Source organism: Jaculus jaculus, chromosome 2, assembly GCF_020740685.1.
Source record: "Jaculus jaculus isolate mJacJac1 chromosome 2, mJacJac1.mat.Y.cur, whole genome shotgun sequence".
NCBI classification, from domain to species: Eukaryota; Metazoa; Chordata; class Mammalia; order Rodentia; family Dipodidae; genus Jaculus; species Jaculus jaculus.
This window is the reverse complement of record NC_059103.1, coordinates 166931639-166944663: the sequence shown is the minus strand read 5'-3', so window position 1 is coordinate 166944663 and position 13025 is coordinate 166931639. Positions and strand designations below refer to the sequence as shown.

The 13025-nt window shown below is 44.9% G+C and overlaps 1 protein-coding gene across 2 annotated transcripts in view; it reads right to left on the bottom strand.

Moving 5' to 3' along the window:
• Ptdss1 (phosphatidylserine synthase 1) overlaps positions 1-12610 on the bottom strand; it is an 83192-nt gene extending 70582 nt beyond the window's left edge. Inside the window, exon 1 of one of the 2 annotated variants that reach the window (XM_004656948.2) lies at positions 12355-12610. In XM_004656948.2, the coding sequence (XP_004657005.1) occupies positions 12355-12533 (179 nt within the window). In that variant the 5' untranslated portion in view covers positions 12534-12610. The remainder of the gene's footprint in view (positions 1-12354) is intronic. The other variant, XM_045144393.1, reaches the window with a different exon arrangement.
• Positions 12611-13025: the final 415 nt, after the last annotated feature.

Genomic DNA, 13025 nt, shown 5'->3' with positions numbered 1-13025 from the left:
GAACTAAAGAGACCACGGCTATCTCCCTGCACACAAAGGTAAACAATGACTAAGCTGGTGAGGCTATTGAGACACAGGTGAGCCCTGATCTGTACACAATGCTGCTGGATGTATTAACATAAACCTTTTATGAAGGGCAATGGGGCCACATACTATGCTTACAAATGCATACACCTCATGACTCAGCCATTCCATTCTGGCAATCTCTCCATCAGACATACTCTCATTTATGCAAAAGTGACATATATACCAGGTTGTTCATTGCAAAATTATATATATATGTGTGTGTATGTATGTATGTGTGTGTATATATGTGTGTGTATGTGTGTGTATATGTTTTTTTTTCACAAAACACTGGAAAGCAGCTAAGCATTCACCACAGAACCCTGTTTGTAGTATAGTCTCACAATAGAAAGCAAAGCAAACATAAAAAAAAAAAAAGAATGGTTTTTATGAGGTAACTATCTCTGAGTAACTTAAATGATATGAAATAAAGAAAACAGCAGAGCAGGAGGCAAAACAAGCAACTACTTGCATATATAAGGGGAAATATAGATAAGTAGGAAATATAAGTAAGTCTTTATTTGTGCTTACAGTCACAGACTGAACTGTCTTGACAGGAAAACTGATTTTCTACAAAGCAGGGAAGTGCGGGGCTGGGAGACAGGCATAGGAGGATGACTCCCTGCACAGGCCTTTGTTGAGCTTGTGCTGACTAATCAAAACCCTTGAAAACACCATCAACACTGAATGTATAAGAATGTAGGATCAATAATAAATGAGGAAATAAAATCAAAGTTGGGCAATGGAGCACACCTATAATCCCAGCACTTAAGAGGCAGAGGCAGGAGGATCAGGAGTTTGGGTCCAGTCTAAGCTATGTAGCAAAACTTTGTCTCAGAAATAAAAGAAAAGAGGGGGCTGGAGAGATGGCTTAGCAGTTAAGGCACTTGCCTGTAAAGTCTAAGGACCCAGGTTTAATTCCCCAATGTCCACTTAAGCCAGATACAAATGGTGGCACATGCATCTGATGCTCTTTTGCAGTGGCTAGAGGCCCTGGCATGCCCATAATTCTCTGTCTCTCAAATAAATAAATACATAAATAAATGAATGAGAAGAGAAGGAGAAAAGAAAAAAAAAAGAGTACTCTTATAAATTTGGGACAATTTTATTGGATAGGATCAAATGGATGGTCAAGTTTCAGAGAGAGGAAAGAAAGAAGGGTGATAAAGCCACCTTACTCCTCATTTTTTATAGCCATCTCCCTGGAGGAGTTTCTCAGGCTCCCAGCGAGAGCAGCACTCATGTTTAAATCACCACTTCCTCTGTAATGTCTCCTGATACCACTACCCCACTTAGGAGGGCTGTCAGTGGAATGGGGGTGGGGGAAGAGGGAACCTAAGAGTATATCCTGATGGGAATATGATCAATATGCAATATGTTCATCAATAAAGTTCACAATTAACTTTTAAAAAGCCGTGTTACTAACTGAAAACCTGGTAGTTTCAGATCTGTTTAATTAGAAAAAGAGCGTAGCAAAGACTTTGGGTGAGTTGGAAAATACTGCACAGGAAGATCATACGTCTGCGGTGAAGGATGAAAAATGGACCGTGAAGCTTAGGAAGAAATTTGAGTCCTCTTACACAGCACAGCCTCCCCTCCAACTCTAGTATGCTTCTGGAACATGGAGCAGGGCATCGGCTGCACCCAGCATAGCTGTCACAGGCAGTGGGTGCATAAAAGAAACTGAATGCATGGCAACGCTGTCCAACACCAGTGCTGGCTTCAGGGCAACCTGAGCCCACAGGCCAAACTGCAAAGCCTGGTGTGAGTCTGTGTTCTCCTAGCAATACAGAAACTTTTTTAACCTCACACTGAGGTGCACAGACATTTTCCAGTTAGTCATGTAAGGAACTTGGCTGCAAGAGCCTTACTTTGGACTCCAGCGACTCTTAGAACAGGTATACCAAGGCCTATTGTTACTGCAAAGAAACTCCACATGCATGTGCCACTTTGTGCATTTGGCTTTACATGGGTACTATTTAACCTGTCTATGCCCATGTCTTCCTCACTTAATAGAGATTAATCATAGTTCTGCATTATGAAGTTCCATATATATATATAAAATTTATTTGAGAGAAAGACACAGAGAGTGAGTATGGATGTGCCAGGGCCTAATTCCGGTACAAACAAACTCCAGATGACCGTGGCACTTTGAGCATCTGGCTTTATGTGGGTATTGGGGAACTGAACCCAGGCTGTCAAGCTTTACAAGCAAGTATCTTTAACTACTGAGCCATCTCTCCAGTCCCCATTATGGGGTTCTTAACAAGTACTTAGAACAGTGCCTGGCACAGAAGTGCCCATTATTAGTTCACATGGTCTAAATGCTGTTCATTTATGTCCACTCGCCCCTTCATCTAGTCCCTGCATCCCACTGGATAGGGACTTTGTTTTGGGCTGATAGGAGCTTCATGGCCCAATTCTTGGGAGTACCAAGGTGAAAAAGACAATGAAACAGAATCCTAGGATACTTTTGCATAAAGACACTTCAGGGTATTGACATGTGACCAGCCTCTTTCATGGAGGTTTTGCCAGGAGCAATGTAGTTTTTTTCTTCTCAAGAAAGCTCATGAACTGTGGTCTGGCCTGCCTGGTCCTCACCTCATCTTTTCCTGGCTTCAAGAATCTTATTCTACTAAGACATGTTCAGTTTACAGCAACAAGACAGAAAGCTATTCTAAGTTTCCATTCAAGCTTTCCAAAGTCCCTTGGTAGTGGGGATGTTGTTTCTCCTGCCCTACAGAAATGGGGGGCAGTCCAGGCTGGGCAAGTGCTACCTTTGCTTGGAAGATGGCTGGGTTCACATCCTGCCTCAGACACAAGTGGAAGTCAGGGTCAGGAACATTGGAATGCTGGTTCTAAGTCAAGGTTGCTCATTCACCAACACAAACACACAGACACAGACAGGCAAAGTCCTCTTCCCTCCCTGATAAATCTCTGGGTGCTCTTGACTGGGTCAGGAAGCACTGACTGACATGTCTGAAAGTAAGACTGTTGTGTAAGTCCACTCCCCTGCCCCCAGGTGCACAGGTCTCATCTGGTTCCCCACCCCTAGTGCTCAGCTCAATGCTTGGCAAACAGAAGGTACCTGTAATATAGTGGGTGGCAGAAATGTGCCACATGAGATTGCAGAGTGGGCCACGTGACTCAAATAACATGAGGAAGGGAGGTCCAAGCCTGACCCACACAGTCCACTGACAAAGATTTTTCTGTCTCCTGCAGGGATCTGCTGAGACCACAGCTAGTACTGAGAGCCAGATAGGGTTTTCAAGTACTTCTGCTCCCTCGGAACATGGTTCTAAGGGAACTATTCAAAGAGTGGTTCCTAAAAGTAGGGAAGGTGCAAAGCAGGCAAGTTTAAAATAACAATGCATTCAGAACTGTAATTGGTATCAGATGAGGGGCAGTGGAGTGGGGAGTTTGAAGCCAAGGTGACTCCATTCCTTCATGATCTCTGGACAGGGCCTTCTGCCTGGCATCAGGAAAATAAGACAATTTAGGCTTTACCACGACCTCAAAGACTTCTAGGCTACTTGTGCCTCCTCCCTTCTAATTTCCTTTAATATGAGCTCCGAGGTAGGCCAACAGTGTCATGTCTAAGTCTGTCTGTTCTTTACCAATGGAAAATGTAATCCCAGATTGCAAGATAGACCAATGTCAACCAACTTTGATACTACCTTTAATTCTACATTAAATCTGTTTAAAGGAAAACTGTGGTCTTGGTCAGGAATTATTGTGATGCCAGCTAGTGAAGAAGAATTCCCTTTCTTTTTTTTTCAGAGGTGGAATTTTTACTTGTATTATTTAAAACCAAGCCTGGGTTGCTGCTTTGCACCAGGTCAGGAGGAGGGTTGGAGGCAGGCGAGGCACAAGTCTCCGCTGCTCCCACCAGAGCAACGGTATTAACCTCTGCCCACCACTCACCTTCTGCCAGTCCAGTGCGTGGGGGCTGAGCACCCCGCCCGGCAGATGGACAGACTCAGGCTGTGTTGTGGCTCTGGTTTTGACGACACACAGCATGGGCAGGAGGGCAGAGTGACGGCAGGTACACATTTGCTTAAATTATTCCCACAGCTGATGCGATCACATGCACAGAAATGAGCTCACTGCAGCCCATGCTCAATTTCACCAAAATCAAGTTTCCCAGATGGTATAAACACCCTCAGGCCTGACCAACACACTCAAGGGTTAATTAAATCACATTACCTCTTGCAGGTCGGAGACAGGCCCAGGTGTCTCTGGAGGGCAGGTACAGGGCAGACACCTCGAGGGGGCATCCAAACACCATGGGAAGGAGGTGAGTGTGGGGTTCCTGGAGGACTGTGACTCAGGCAAGCACATCACCACCTCATGAGCTGCTAATGAAGTCTGCATACATGGGACTCCCCAGACACAGGCCTCCATCACTGCTGAGTCAAAGTGCTTTATTCATTCACTCATTCACTCACGTTTTGTTGTTGTTTACTTATTGTACATGTGCATGCATGTGTGTGTGTGTATGTGTGAGTGTACACGTGTGCATGTGCACATGTGGAGGTCAGAGCAGTGACCTCCGACATTGTCCTCTGCTTCCCTCATTGAGGCATGGTCTCTTGCTTGAACCTGGAGTTCCTGCATGGGGCAGTCCAGCTGAGAGCTTGTCCTGGGATGTTCTGTCTCCCTTCCCAAGCACACCTGGATATGTGGACTCAGCTCCTCAGGCTCAGGCAGCGAACTCTTGACCAACTGAGCCACCTCCAGGTCTAACTGCTCTTCCTTAAATTCCTGCATCAGGTGCAGAGCCCAGAAGCTTGGGTGTGGTCTTACCTGGAAATGAGGTCTGCACAGAAGTAAGTCATCAGATTACAGTGGCCCTGACCCTGTGTCCTTAGCAAAGAGATCATTTGGATGCAGGGGCAAAGAATTCCCTTTCTTTCAAGTTCTTAGAAACAACACCTGTCTTCCATTTATGTCGCATTTACTGGAGGTCTATCCTAGGATAATGAAAAATATCTGGCCTCAAGAAATTGACATAGAAACAAATACTATGTGAGAGACAATAATAAAAGGCACTTAGGAGTCCCGCATGGTGGCGCACGCCTTCAATCCCAGCACTCGGTAGGCAGAGGTATGAGGATCTCCTTGAGCTCGAGGCCACCCTGAGACTCGATAGTGAATTCCAGGTCAGTCAGGGCTAGAGTGAGACCCTACCTCGAAAAGCCAAAAAAATAAAAAGGCACTTAGAAGCACATAAGTGTATCTTCCTCTGTGAATCTTAGAACAACATGAAGGGTGTCCCAGGAGGGGGGTCAACCAAATGGGCTGTGAAGGGTACTGTGGGCTTGTGGGTGGGCAGGAGGCACCGGACAGAGGAAGTGGTACTGGTGTTGGGCCAAGGTCCCTGCACCTATGGGGTATGTTATGTGCAAACAGAGAGCAATGAAGGCAGAAAATAATCCTACCCTAGGAAGAGAGGCGTCCAAATCCAGCTTGCACTTCCCTACTGGTGGTGGGCAGCCAAGGAATGATTGATTAGTCAGGGGACAAAAGGGATCACAGTTTTGTCCTAGATCAGGAGTCTAGAGGACAAATGGATGGGAGATGGCCTGCAAGGACATGTCAGGCTGTTTGGGCTGCTGAGCCAAGGTTTGCAACAACCAAGGACCCACGAGACCTGATGAAGACAAGACAAGCAGTGAACCCCAGAATGGCAGACAGCAAGGAGCAGAGACTGCTGAACTCTTGAGCTACATCCATCAGGGAGCCAGGGCTGAGGGAGCAGAGCAGGCTGACTGGACCAGATCTGCTCTTTGGGCTAGCTGAGATTGAAAAAGGGCTGACTTTCCTATAGTGATCTGAGGTTTAAAGGATTATAGCACAAGATAAAATGTGTTTTGTGTTAGGTAAGAATTATACCCAAGATGCTAAAAACAATTATTTGAAGAAACCAACCTAGATTAACATGTTTACTAAATAGGAGTGTGATAAAAGGCAGCAATCCCTAGATGAACAATCTCTTCGAAACAGCATACCATTTTAGCCAAATAAATAGCTCAGTCATCCAAGTACCTATTCAGTACAACTGACCCCAAAGAAACATAGACACATTTTCCATTTAATACATTTATGATATTATTAAGGACATAAAACACCAGAAATGAGCATAAGAACAGACAAAAAGAGCTGGGCATGGTGACACATGACTTTAATTCCAGCACTCAGAAGGCTGAGGTGGGAGGACTGCCGTGAGTTTGAGGCCAGCCTGAGACTTGAGACTACATAGTGAATCCCAGGTCAGCCTGGGCTAGAGCAAGACCCTACCTCAAACAAACAACAAATGCAAAAAAAGATGCTTATGCTATTTCCAATTTGAAAATGATTCAAATGACTGGGGAAGAGAAAATCGTGAAGGTTAACGTAAACTGGACTTTGATACTAACAGAGGCTATCCTAGGGTGCTCCACATCCACCTGTACACAGCTACTACCAGTGACCAATAATACTGCTGGTGTCAGGGAACAATGACATCAGGGCTTCGGTTATGGGGAAAGAACATTATTCCATAGGGGAAACAGGACCAGGACAACAGAATCAGCAGTATAAGGAGTCATTTTCTATTGGGTATTTATATGGCCATAAGGAAAAAACCCCGAAGGCTGGCAAGGACCCATGAGAGAACTATACAGAAGATCAGAAATATGGTCCAATGGCAAACTGTAGTTCCAAAGCCAATAAGGGAAATTAAGTTTAAAAAACACACATTATGAACAAATACAAACAAATGGGGGGGTTGGGGAGATGGCTCAGTGGTTAAAGGTGCTTGCTTGCAAAGCCTAACACCTAAAGTTTGATTCCCAGTATCCATGTAAAGTTAGGCGCAGCCCTGGCACACTTATACTCACTCTCTGTGTGAGGCCTCTTTCTCTCTCTAAACTAAATAAAATTATTTTTAAAAATCAGGGCAGAGGGGTGCTGAAGAGATGGCTTAGCAGTTAAGGCACTTGCCTGTGGAGCCTAAGAACTCATGTTTGAATTTCTAGGTCCCACACAGCCAGACACACAGTGATGCAGGTGTGCAATACTGCTCATGTGTACAAGCAGGCGCAAGCATCTGGAGTTTGTTCGCAGCAGCTGAAGGCCCTGATGCACCCATTCTCCCTCTCTCTGTACCCATTCTCTCTCTTTTTCAAAATAAGTAATTAATAATAATAATAATAATAAACCAGGGCTGGGGACATGGCTCAGGGATTAAAGGCGCTTGCTTGCCAAGACTGCCAGTGACCCCAGTTCAATTCCGTAGTACCCATGTAGAGCCAGATGCACAAAGTGATCCGGGCATTCAGAGTTCATTTGTAATAGCAAGAAGCCCTAGTGGGCCCGTACTCTTCTTCTCTCCTCCCCTCTCCCAAATAAGTAAATAAATCTAAAAATGAAACAATTGTTCATTTCCCCACCCTTGTCTATATTCTTAGTTCCATATCCAGGAGAAACTGGAGCATAAATCAATAATCATACAGGCATAGCAATCTATAAGAAACAACTTTTGTAGGCCAAGGGCCAACAAGACTGGTTCTACAATTTTAGTGGTAGATACTTCTTTACAAAAAGAGGATCCTAAGAATATGACTTAGTTTATTTTCCTTCTTTTCTTTTTAATAAAATTTTTATTAGTATTTTCCATGATTATAAAAAAATCCCGTGTTAATTCCCTCCCCCCCCCACTTTCCCTTTTGAAATTCCATTCTCCATCATATTACCTCCCCATAACAATCATTGTACTTACATATATACAATATCAACCTATTAAGTACCCTCCTCCTTTCCTTTCTTTTCTTTTCTTTTTTTTAAAAAAAGTATTTTTATTTATTTATTTTTGTAAGCAGAGAGAGATATATAGAGAGAAGAGACAAACACAAGAGATACTGGGCGCACTGGTACCTCTAGACGCTGCAAGTGAACTCCAGATGCATGTGACACTTTGTGCATCTGGCTTTTATGTGGGTACTGGGGACTTGAACCTGGGTCTTTAGGCTTTGCAGACAAGTGCCTTAACCACTGAGCCATCTCTCAAGCCCCTTTCTCTCTCTCTCTTTTTTTTTTGAGACAAGGTCTCATGTAGATCAGACTAGCCTCAAACTTGCTATTTAGCAGAGGATGGCCCTAACTCCTGCCTCTACCTTTCAAATACTATTTTCAAATCTAAAAGCTTAAATTTTGTAACATTATTTAGTAATATTTCCAAATTTACCCATTTTTGAAAGGAAAGTAAATATGAGTGCATTCAGCAATTGGACACAAAGATTGTCCTTTTTTTTTTTTTTTTTTTTCCCGAGGGAGAGTTTTGCCCTAGCCCAAGCTGACCTGGAATTCACTATGTAGTCTCAGGGTGGCCTCGAATTCATGGTGATCCTCCTACCTCTGCCTCCCAAGTGCTGGGATTAAAGGCATGTGCCACCACCTTATCTTACTTTGGGTAAGCCCACTTTTATAAGATTATTACTGGGCTAAGGAGATGGCTCAGTAAGTGCTTACTTGTAAAGCCTGTCCTCTTAGGTTCAACTCCCCAGAAGCAAGATGAAGCAAGAGACCCTAGAGTGCCCATATTTTCTCTTTCTCTCTCTCTGTTTCCTTCTCTTTCTCTCTCTCATTGTCTCTCCCATAAACAAATAAAGATAGTTTTATAAAACATATTAAAATAAAAGAGTATTAGTGAGTGACTTGTAGAAACACTTGATCCTAAAATGTGGCAAAACAAGTTGCCCCTCCCCTTGTTTTTGAGGCCCATAACTTACTATGAAGTTAATCTGGAATTCCTTTCCTAGACCATCCTGTAAACTATAGTCCTGTGCCACCACCATGCCCAGCTCTGAACTGACTTGACTGTCAGGGAAATAATCAGGCAATGAGCACCTGGCACCTTTAATGTTGATGACAGGGATGGAAGGTTTGTGCACTATGGTTTACCAGTGAGTTGGTCTACTTGCCATCTGCACTGGTCAGCCTTTGCATTTATATACTTGACATAGGCTACTTATGAAGAAAGGGTTTATTTAGCTCATAGTGTGTGGGGTTCAGAGGTTCTATGGTGAAGGTTGCTCCTTCACTGCATCTCTTTATGTCATGGATAACAATGATGGGAATATATGATTGAATTTCATACTACAGACAGAACAGGAAGGGACAGGCTTGCTCCATTTGTAAGAATCCTCTAGTAAGGGTTGTTGGAGAGAGATGTGCTTAAGAGCTACTTTCTAAAAGCATGGCCCCCTAAAATCTAAGCATCTCCCACTAGGTGACACTCTGGAAGATTTCACCACCTTCCAATAGCAATAGCAACCCTGGACCAGTGACACCCAAAGCAGAGAACTGTCCACGCAAAAGAACTCCTGGGCAAATCCAAGCTCATCTCTGACTGCTGCTCCAGGTATCTGATCTTCTACAATCCAAAATCCTTGCTGGTCTCCATAGCATGTGACCTTGTCCAGGCACTGTTTTTCATACACATGTGACACCCTCAAAGTATTCTATTTTCTTAGACAACCAGTCCTTGCAAAACAAACTTTAAGGCATGTTTAAAAGGTTTTTATGAAAGAATTCACTAAATTTAAAAATCCTTAAAGGTCCTATAATCATTATAAATGAACACAGTATGAAAACAATTTTCATTTAAGAAGTCATTACTTTAAATCTTTACAGAGATAAAGCTATCTGCAGAATAGCCCACTTAGAAATGCCACAAATTATTACAAAAATCAGACACTAATAACTGCTAATCCTATTAATTATGCTCATGATTTTATATAAGGTGAAGCTTATTATTAACTCAGTGTTCATTATATGATTTGTCTCCTTATTAAATCAGCATAAGAAATAAAATTGTTATCATTTCTGGAAAATTCCATAGCCTGAGGTTCAGATTCTGGGTTTGTCTTTTTCATTACTTTTGACAAGCTGTTAAAATTCATACTCATTTCTCACATTTCCACTGCTGCAATGTCTCAACTGGACAGAATGTGGCATAAAATATTCCCGAAGAATATGACTTGCTGTATTAGAAAGGAAGAAGAAAATCTATTTTGCAAGGACCTACAATAATATTAAGGGTTTAATAGTGACACAAACTGCTCACTCATGCTCACTTTTTATTAGTTAACACAGTATAATAACTTTTTTCATTTCCAAAGAAACTCCCTCACTAATTTCATCTTTCAAACCCACATATAAGATGAAATTAAACAGAAGTTAATGTGAAACAGGCATGCATGTTCTCCAATGTACATTTTCCCAATGCCTTCATCCTTTCTCCTCAATTCCAGAGCATTCTATATTCTAGTCAGTAACACGTATCATTTAGAAGGTACTAAAAAATAATGAAATGTCTCTTAATCACTTGATATTTGATATATACGTAGCTAAAGCAGACTATAAGAAGGGTGAATTTAATCCAGGCTGTACAATCCTGTGACATATTAGTACTAGGATTTTCATTTTCCACACAGATAAGGAAACCGAAGCGTAGCAAAATTAGGTGACCACACCTCTATTAAGTGGTAAAATCAGAGGACACAATGAAGTAGTTGGAGGTGACTATAATTAATTTCAAGACTGATTTCTCTCCAACTGGTTAAGTACCATGGAAAGGAAGATCTGGTGTGCCAAGCATTAGCTGACTTTACAAGAATGGTGGTAATTCCTCTTAGTAATTAAAGCATGACTAATTGTTACCTATGCTTTGTACCTTTAGGTGATTCATGTAAATAAACCCTTGCAATTTATGCTTTGTTGTACAATGTTATCCCATGTAGCATAACATATTTTTGTCCTCCCCTCCACCAAGTATCAGAAATTTCTTCAACATTTGTGTTTAGCCCTGATACCTCTACACAATGCACCCCCCCACACACAACTGTTAGAGAAAAAGAGTCTGGGTATGGAGGTACATGCCCGTCATCTCAGCACTGGGTTGAGGGAAAGATTGAGAGTTCAAGGCCAGCCTTCAATGCACAGTCTTCATAATCCCATTATGGGGTAAATAAAACTTTAGCTTTATCCCTGTTTTACAGATAATGGACCTTTAGAGCTCAAAATTTAAGTAATTTAATAACACGAATGCAGAAGTCTTTTAAGCCATAATGGAGTGGTAGGCATGATTCCCTTTTCTTTAAAAAGTTTCATTCAGAAAATATAAATTGTAAGGCAAAACCAGGGTCTAGATGCCACTGTGAACCAAGATTCTGTTAGCTCCCTGGCTGGGCCTGAAGGGCCACAGGTGCAGTATGTGTTCTCAAGTTGGGCTGGACAGCTCCTGCGAAGAGAAATCTTTTAGATGTGCTCTGAACATGTATGTATATTTTTAGGGGAAGAAAGAGCTATGTTATGTTGTGTGAGGCTTATGAGTTTTGTCTAACCATGTTTAATGTCATTAGGCACCAAGCACTATCTCATTTCAGCACGTATGCCAGGATATGACAGGGCAAGATGTGCTCTGTGGAATGTGTTAAGCTGGTAACCTGTACAGCACAGTGCATAGGAACTAGTGTGTATCAGGCTGTGTGTGTGTGTGTGTGTTTTCACAGCAACTTTCCTGTTGTGCCACAGACGGTACTGTTGAGGCTGGAGGACGGGTTATGCTTGACGATTTGCGTACAATGCACGCGGGAGGTGTCACACGTGAAAGCTAGTGTGGTTGCACCTGACATGTGCACTTGTATGTATGTATGTGTGTGTGTGTGTGTGTGTGTACAGAAGTGCCTTATACTGAGGGGAGGGGAAGCAGAAAGGGAGCTAGGCTGTGTTCCAGGGTCTGTTCATGGTGCGTGTATTATGTGTGTAGTGATATGTGCTAGAAGCAGTGCAGTCATGAGATGATTCATGCGGAGCGCTGGGAACCGAGCAGGGATGGAGGGGCCTGCAGAGGAGGACGTCTGTGTAATGACGTGTGGAGCGATGCAGTGCGAGGGGTGTGGGCGACGGAGCGAGGTGACCCGCATGTGTTCCTGAGGTAGCAGGAGGCGCTGTATAGGAGAGATCATATCTATAGGGGTGGGGTGGGGGCTGGGGGAGTAGGCAGGGCGTACTGTAAGACACTGAGGGAGGGGGGGTGCACGACCTGCGTGGGCAGAGTGTCTGCAAGTGTGCGCGCGTGGAGCAGCTCTCCACTTCGCTTCCTCGTCCCCCAAGCCACACCGGGCCACCCTCCCCGCCACTGTTTCCCTCCTCTTCCCTCGGCCGTCGCCCCCCGCGCGCGCGCGCGCGCGTGTGTGTGTGTGTGTGTGTGTGTGAGTGTGTGTGTGTCCCCGCCCCAAACCTCACCTGGTGAAGGCGAAGTACATGAGGCTGACGATGGTGAAGCTGAGCAGGGTGATGGTGTGGGGACGGTAGAAAAAGTCTATGGTGATGTCTTCCACTTGCTGCTCGTTGATCATCCGGAAATGCATCTTATAGTTCACATCATCCTTGCTCAGGGTCCGGCTTCCCACGCAGGACGCCATGGCCCGCCTCCCCGTCCTGCCGCGGCGCCTGCGGTCCCGGCCGGTGAAGGCTGGGACCGGATCCCCCGGTGGGGTGCGGAGGTGGGGAGGGGCGGTGGGGATGACGAGCCGGCGAGGTGAAGCGGCCGGCGGACGGCGGGGCCGGGTCTGGCGCCCAGCGCAGGCTGCGAGCCGAGGGAAGGACAGGCGCGGGAGGGCGGGGTCGCGGCGCCACCAACGCCGCCTCTGGCGGGGGGGGGGTAGGAGCCGCCGCATGGCCACCGCCGACCACCGCGCGGACAGACGCAGGGCGAGGCGTTGGGCGGCCCTTCGGATGCCCGGAGTGGAAGAGGTCCGGGGGATGCAGAGGCAGCCGGAAGAGCATCCGCGGCCCTGAGGACTGGCTCCTCCCCAGCGATGGCCCGGCCTTCCACCCCCCGGGCTCAGCCGCCAGGTGGTCTCGTCCACTCGGAGCGCCGCGCGCACGTGGGCGGGGAGCGCGGCGGCGGCGGC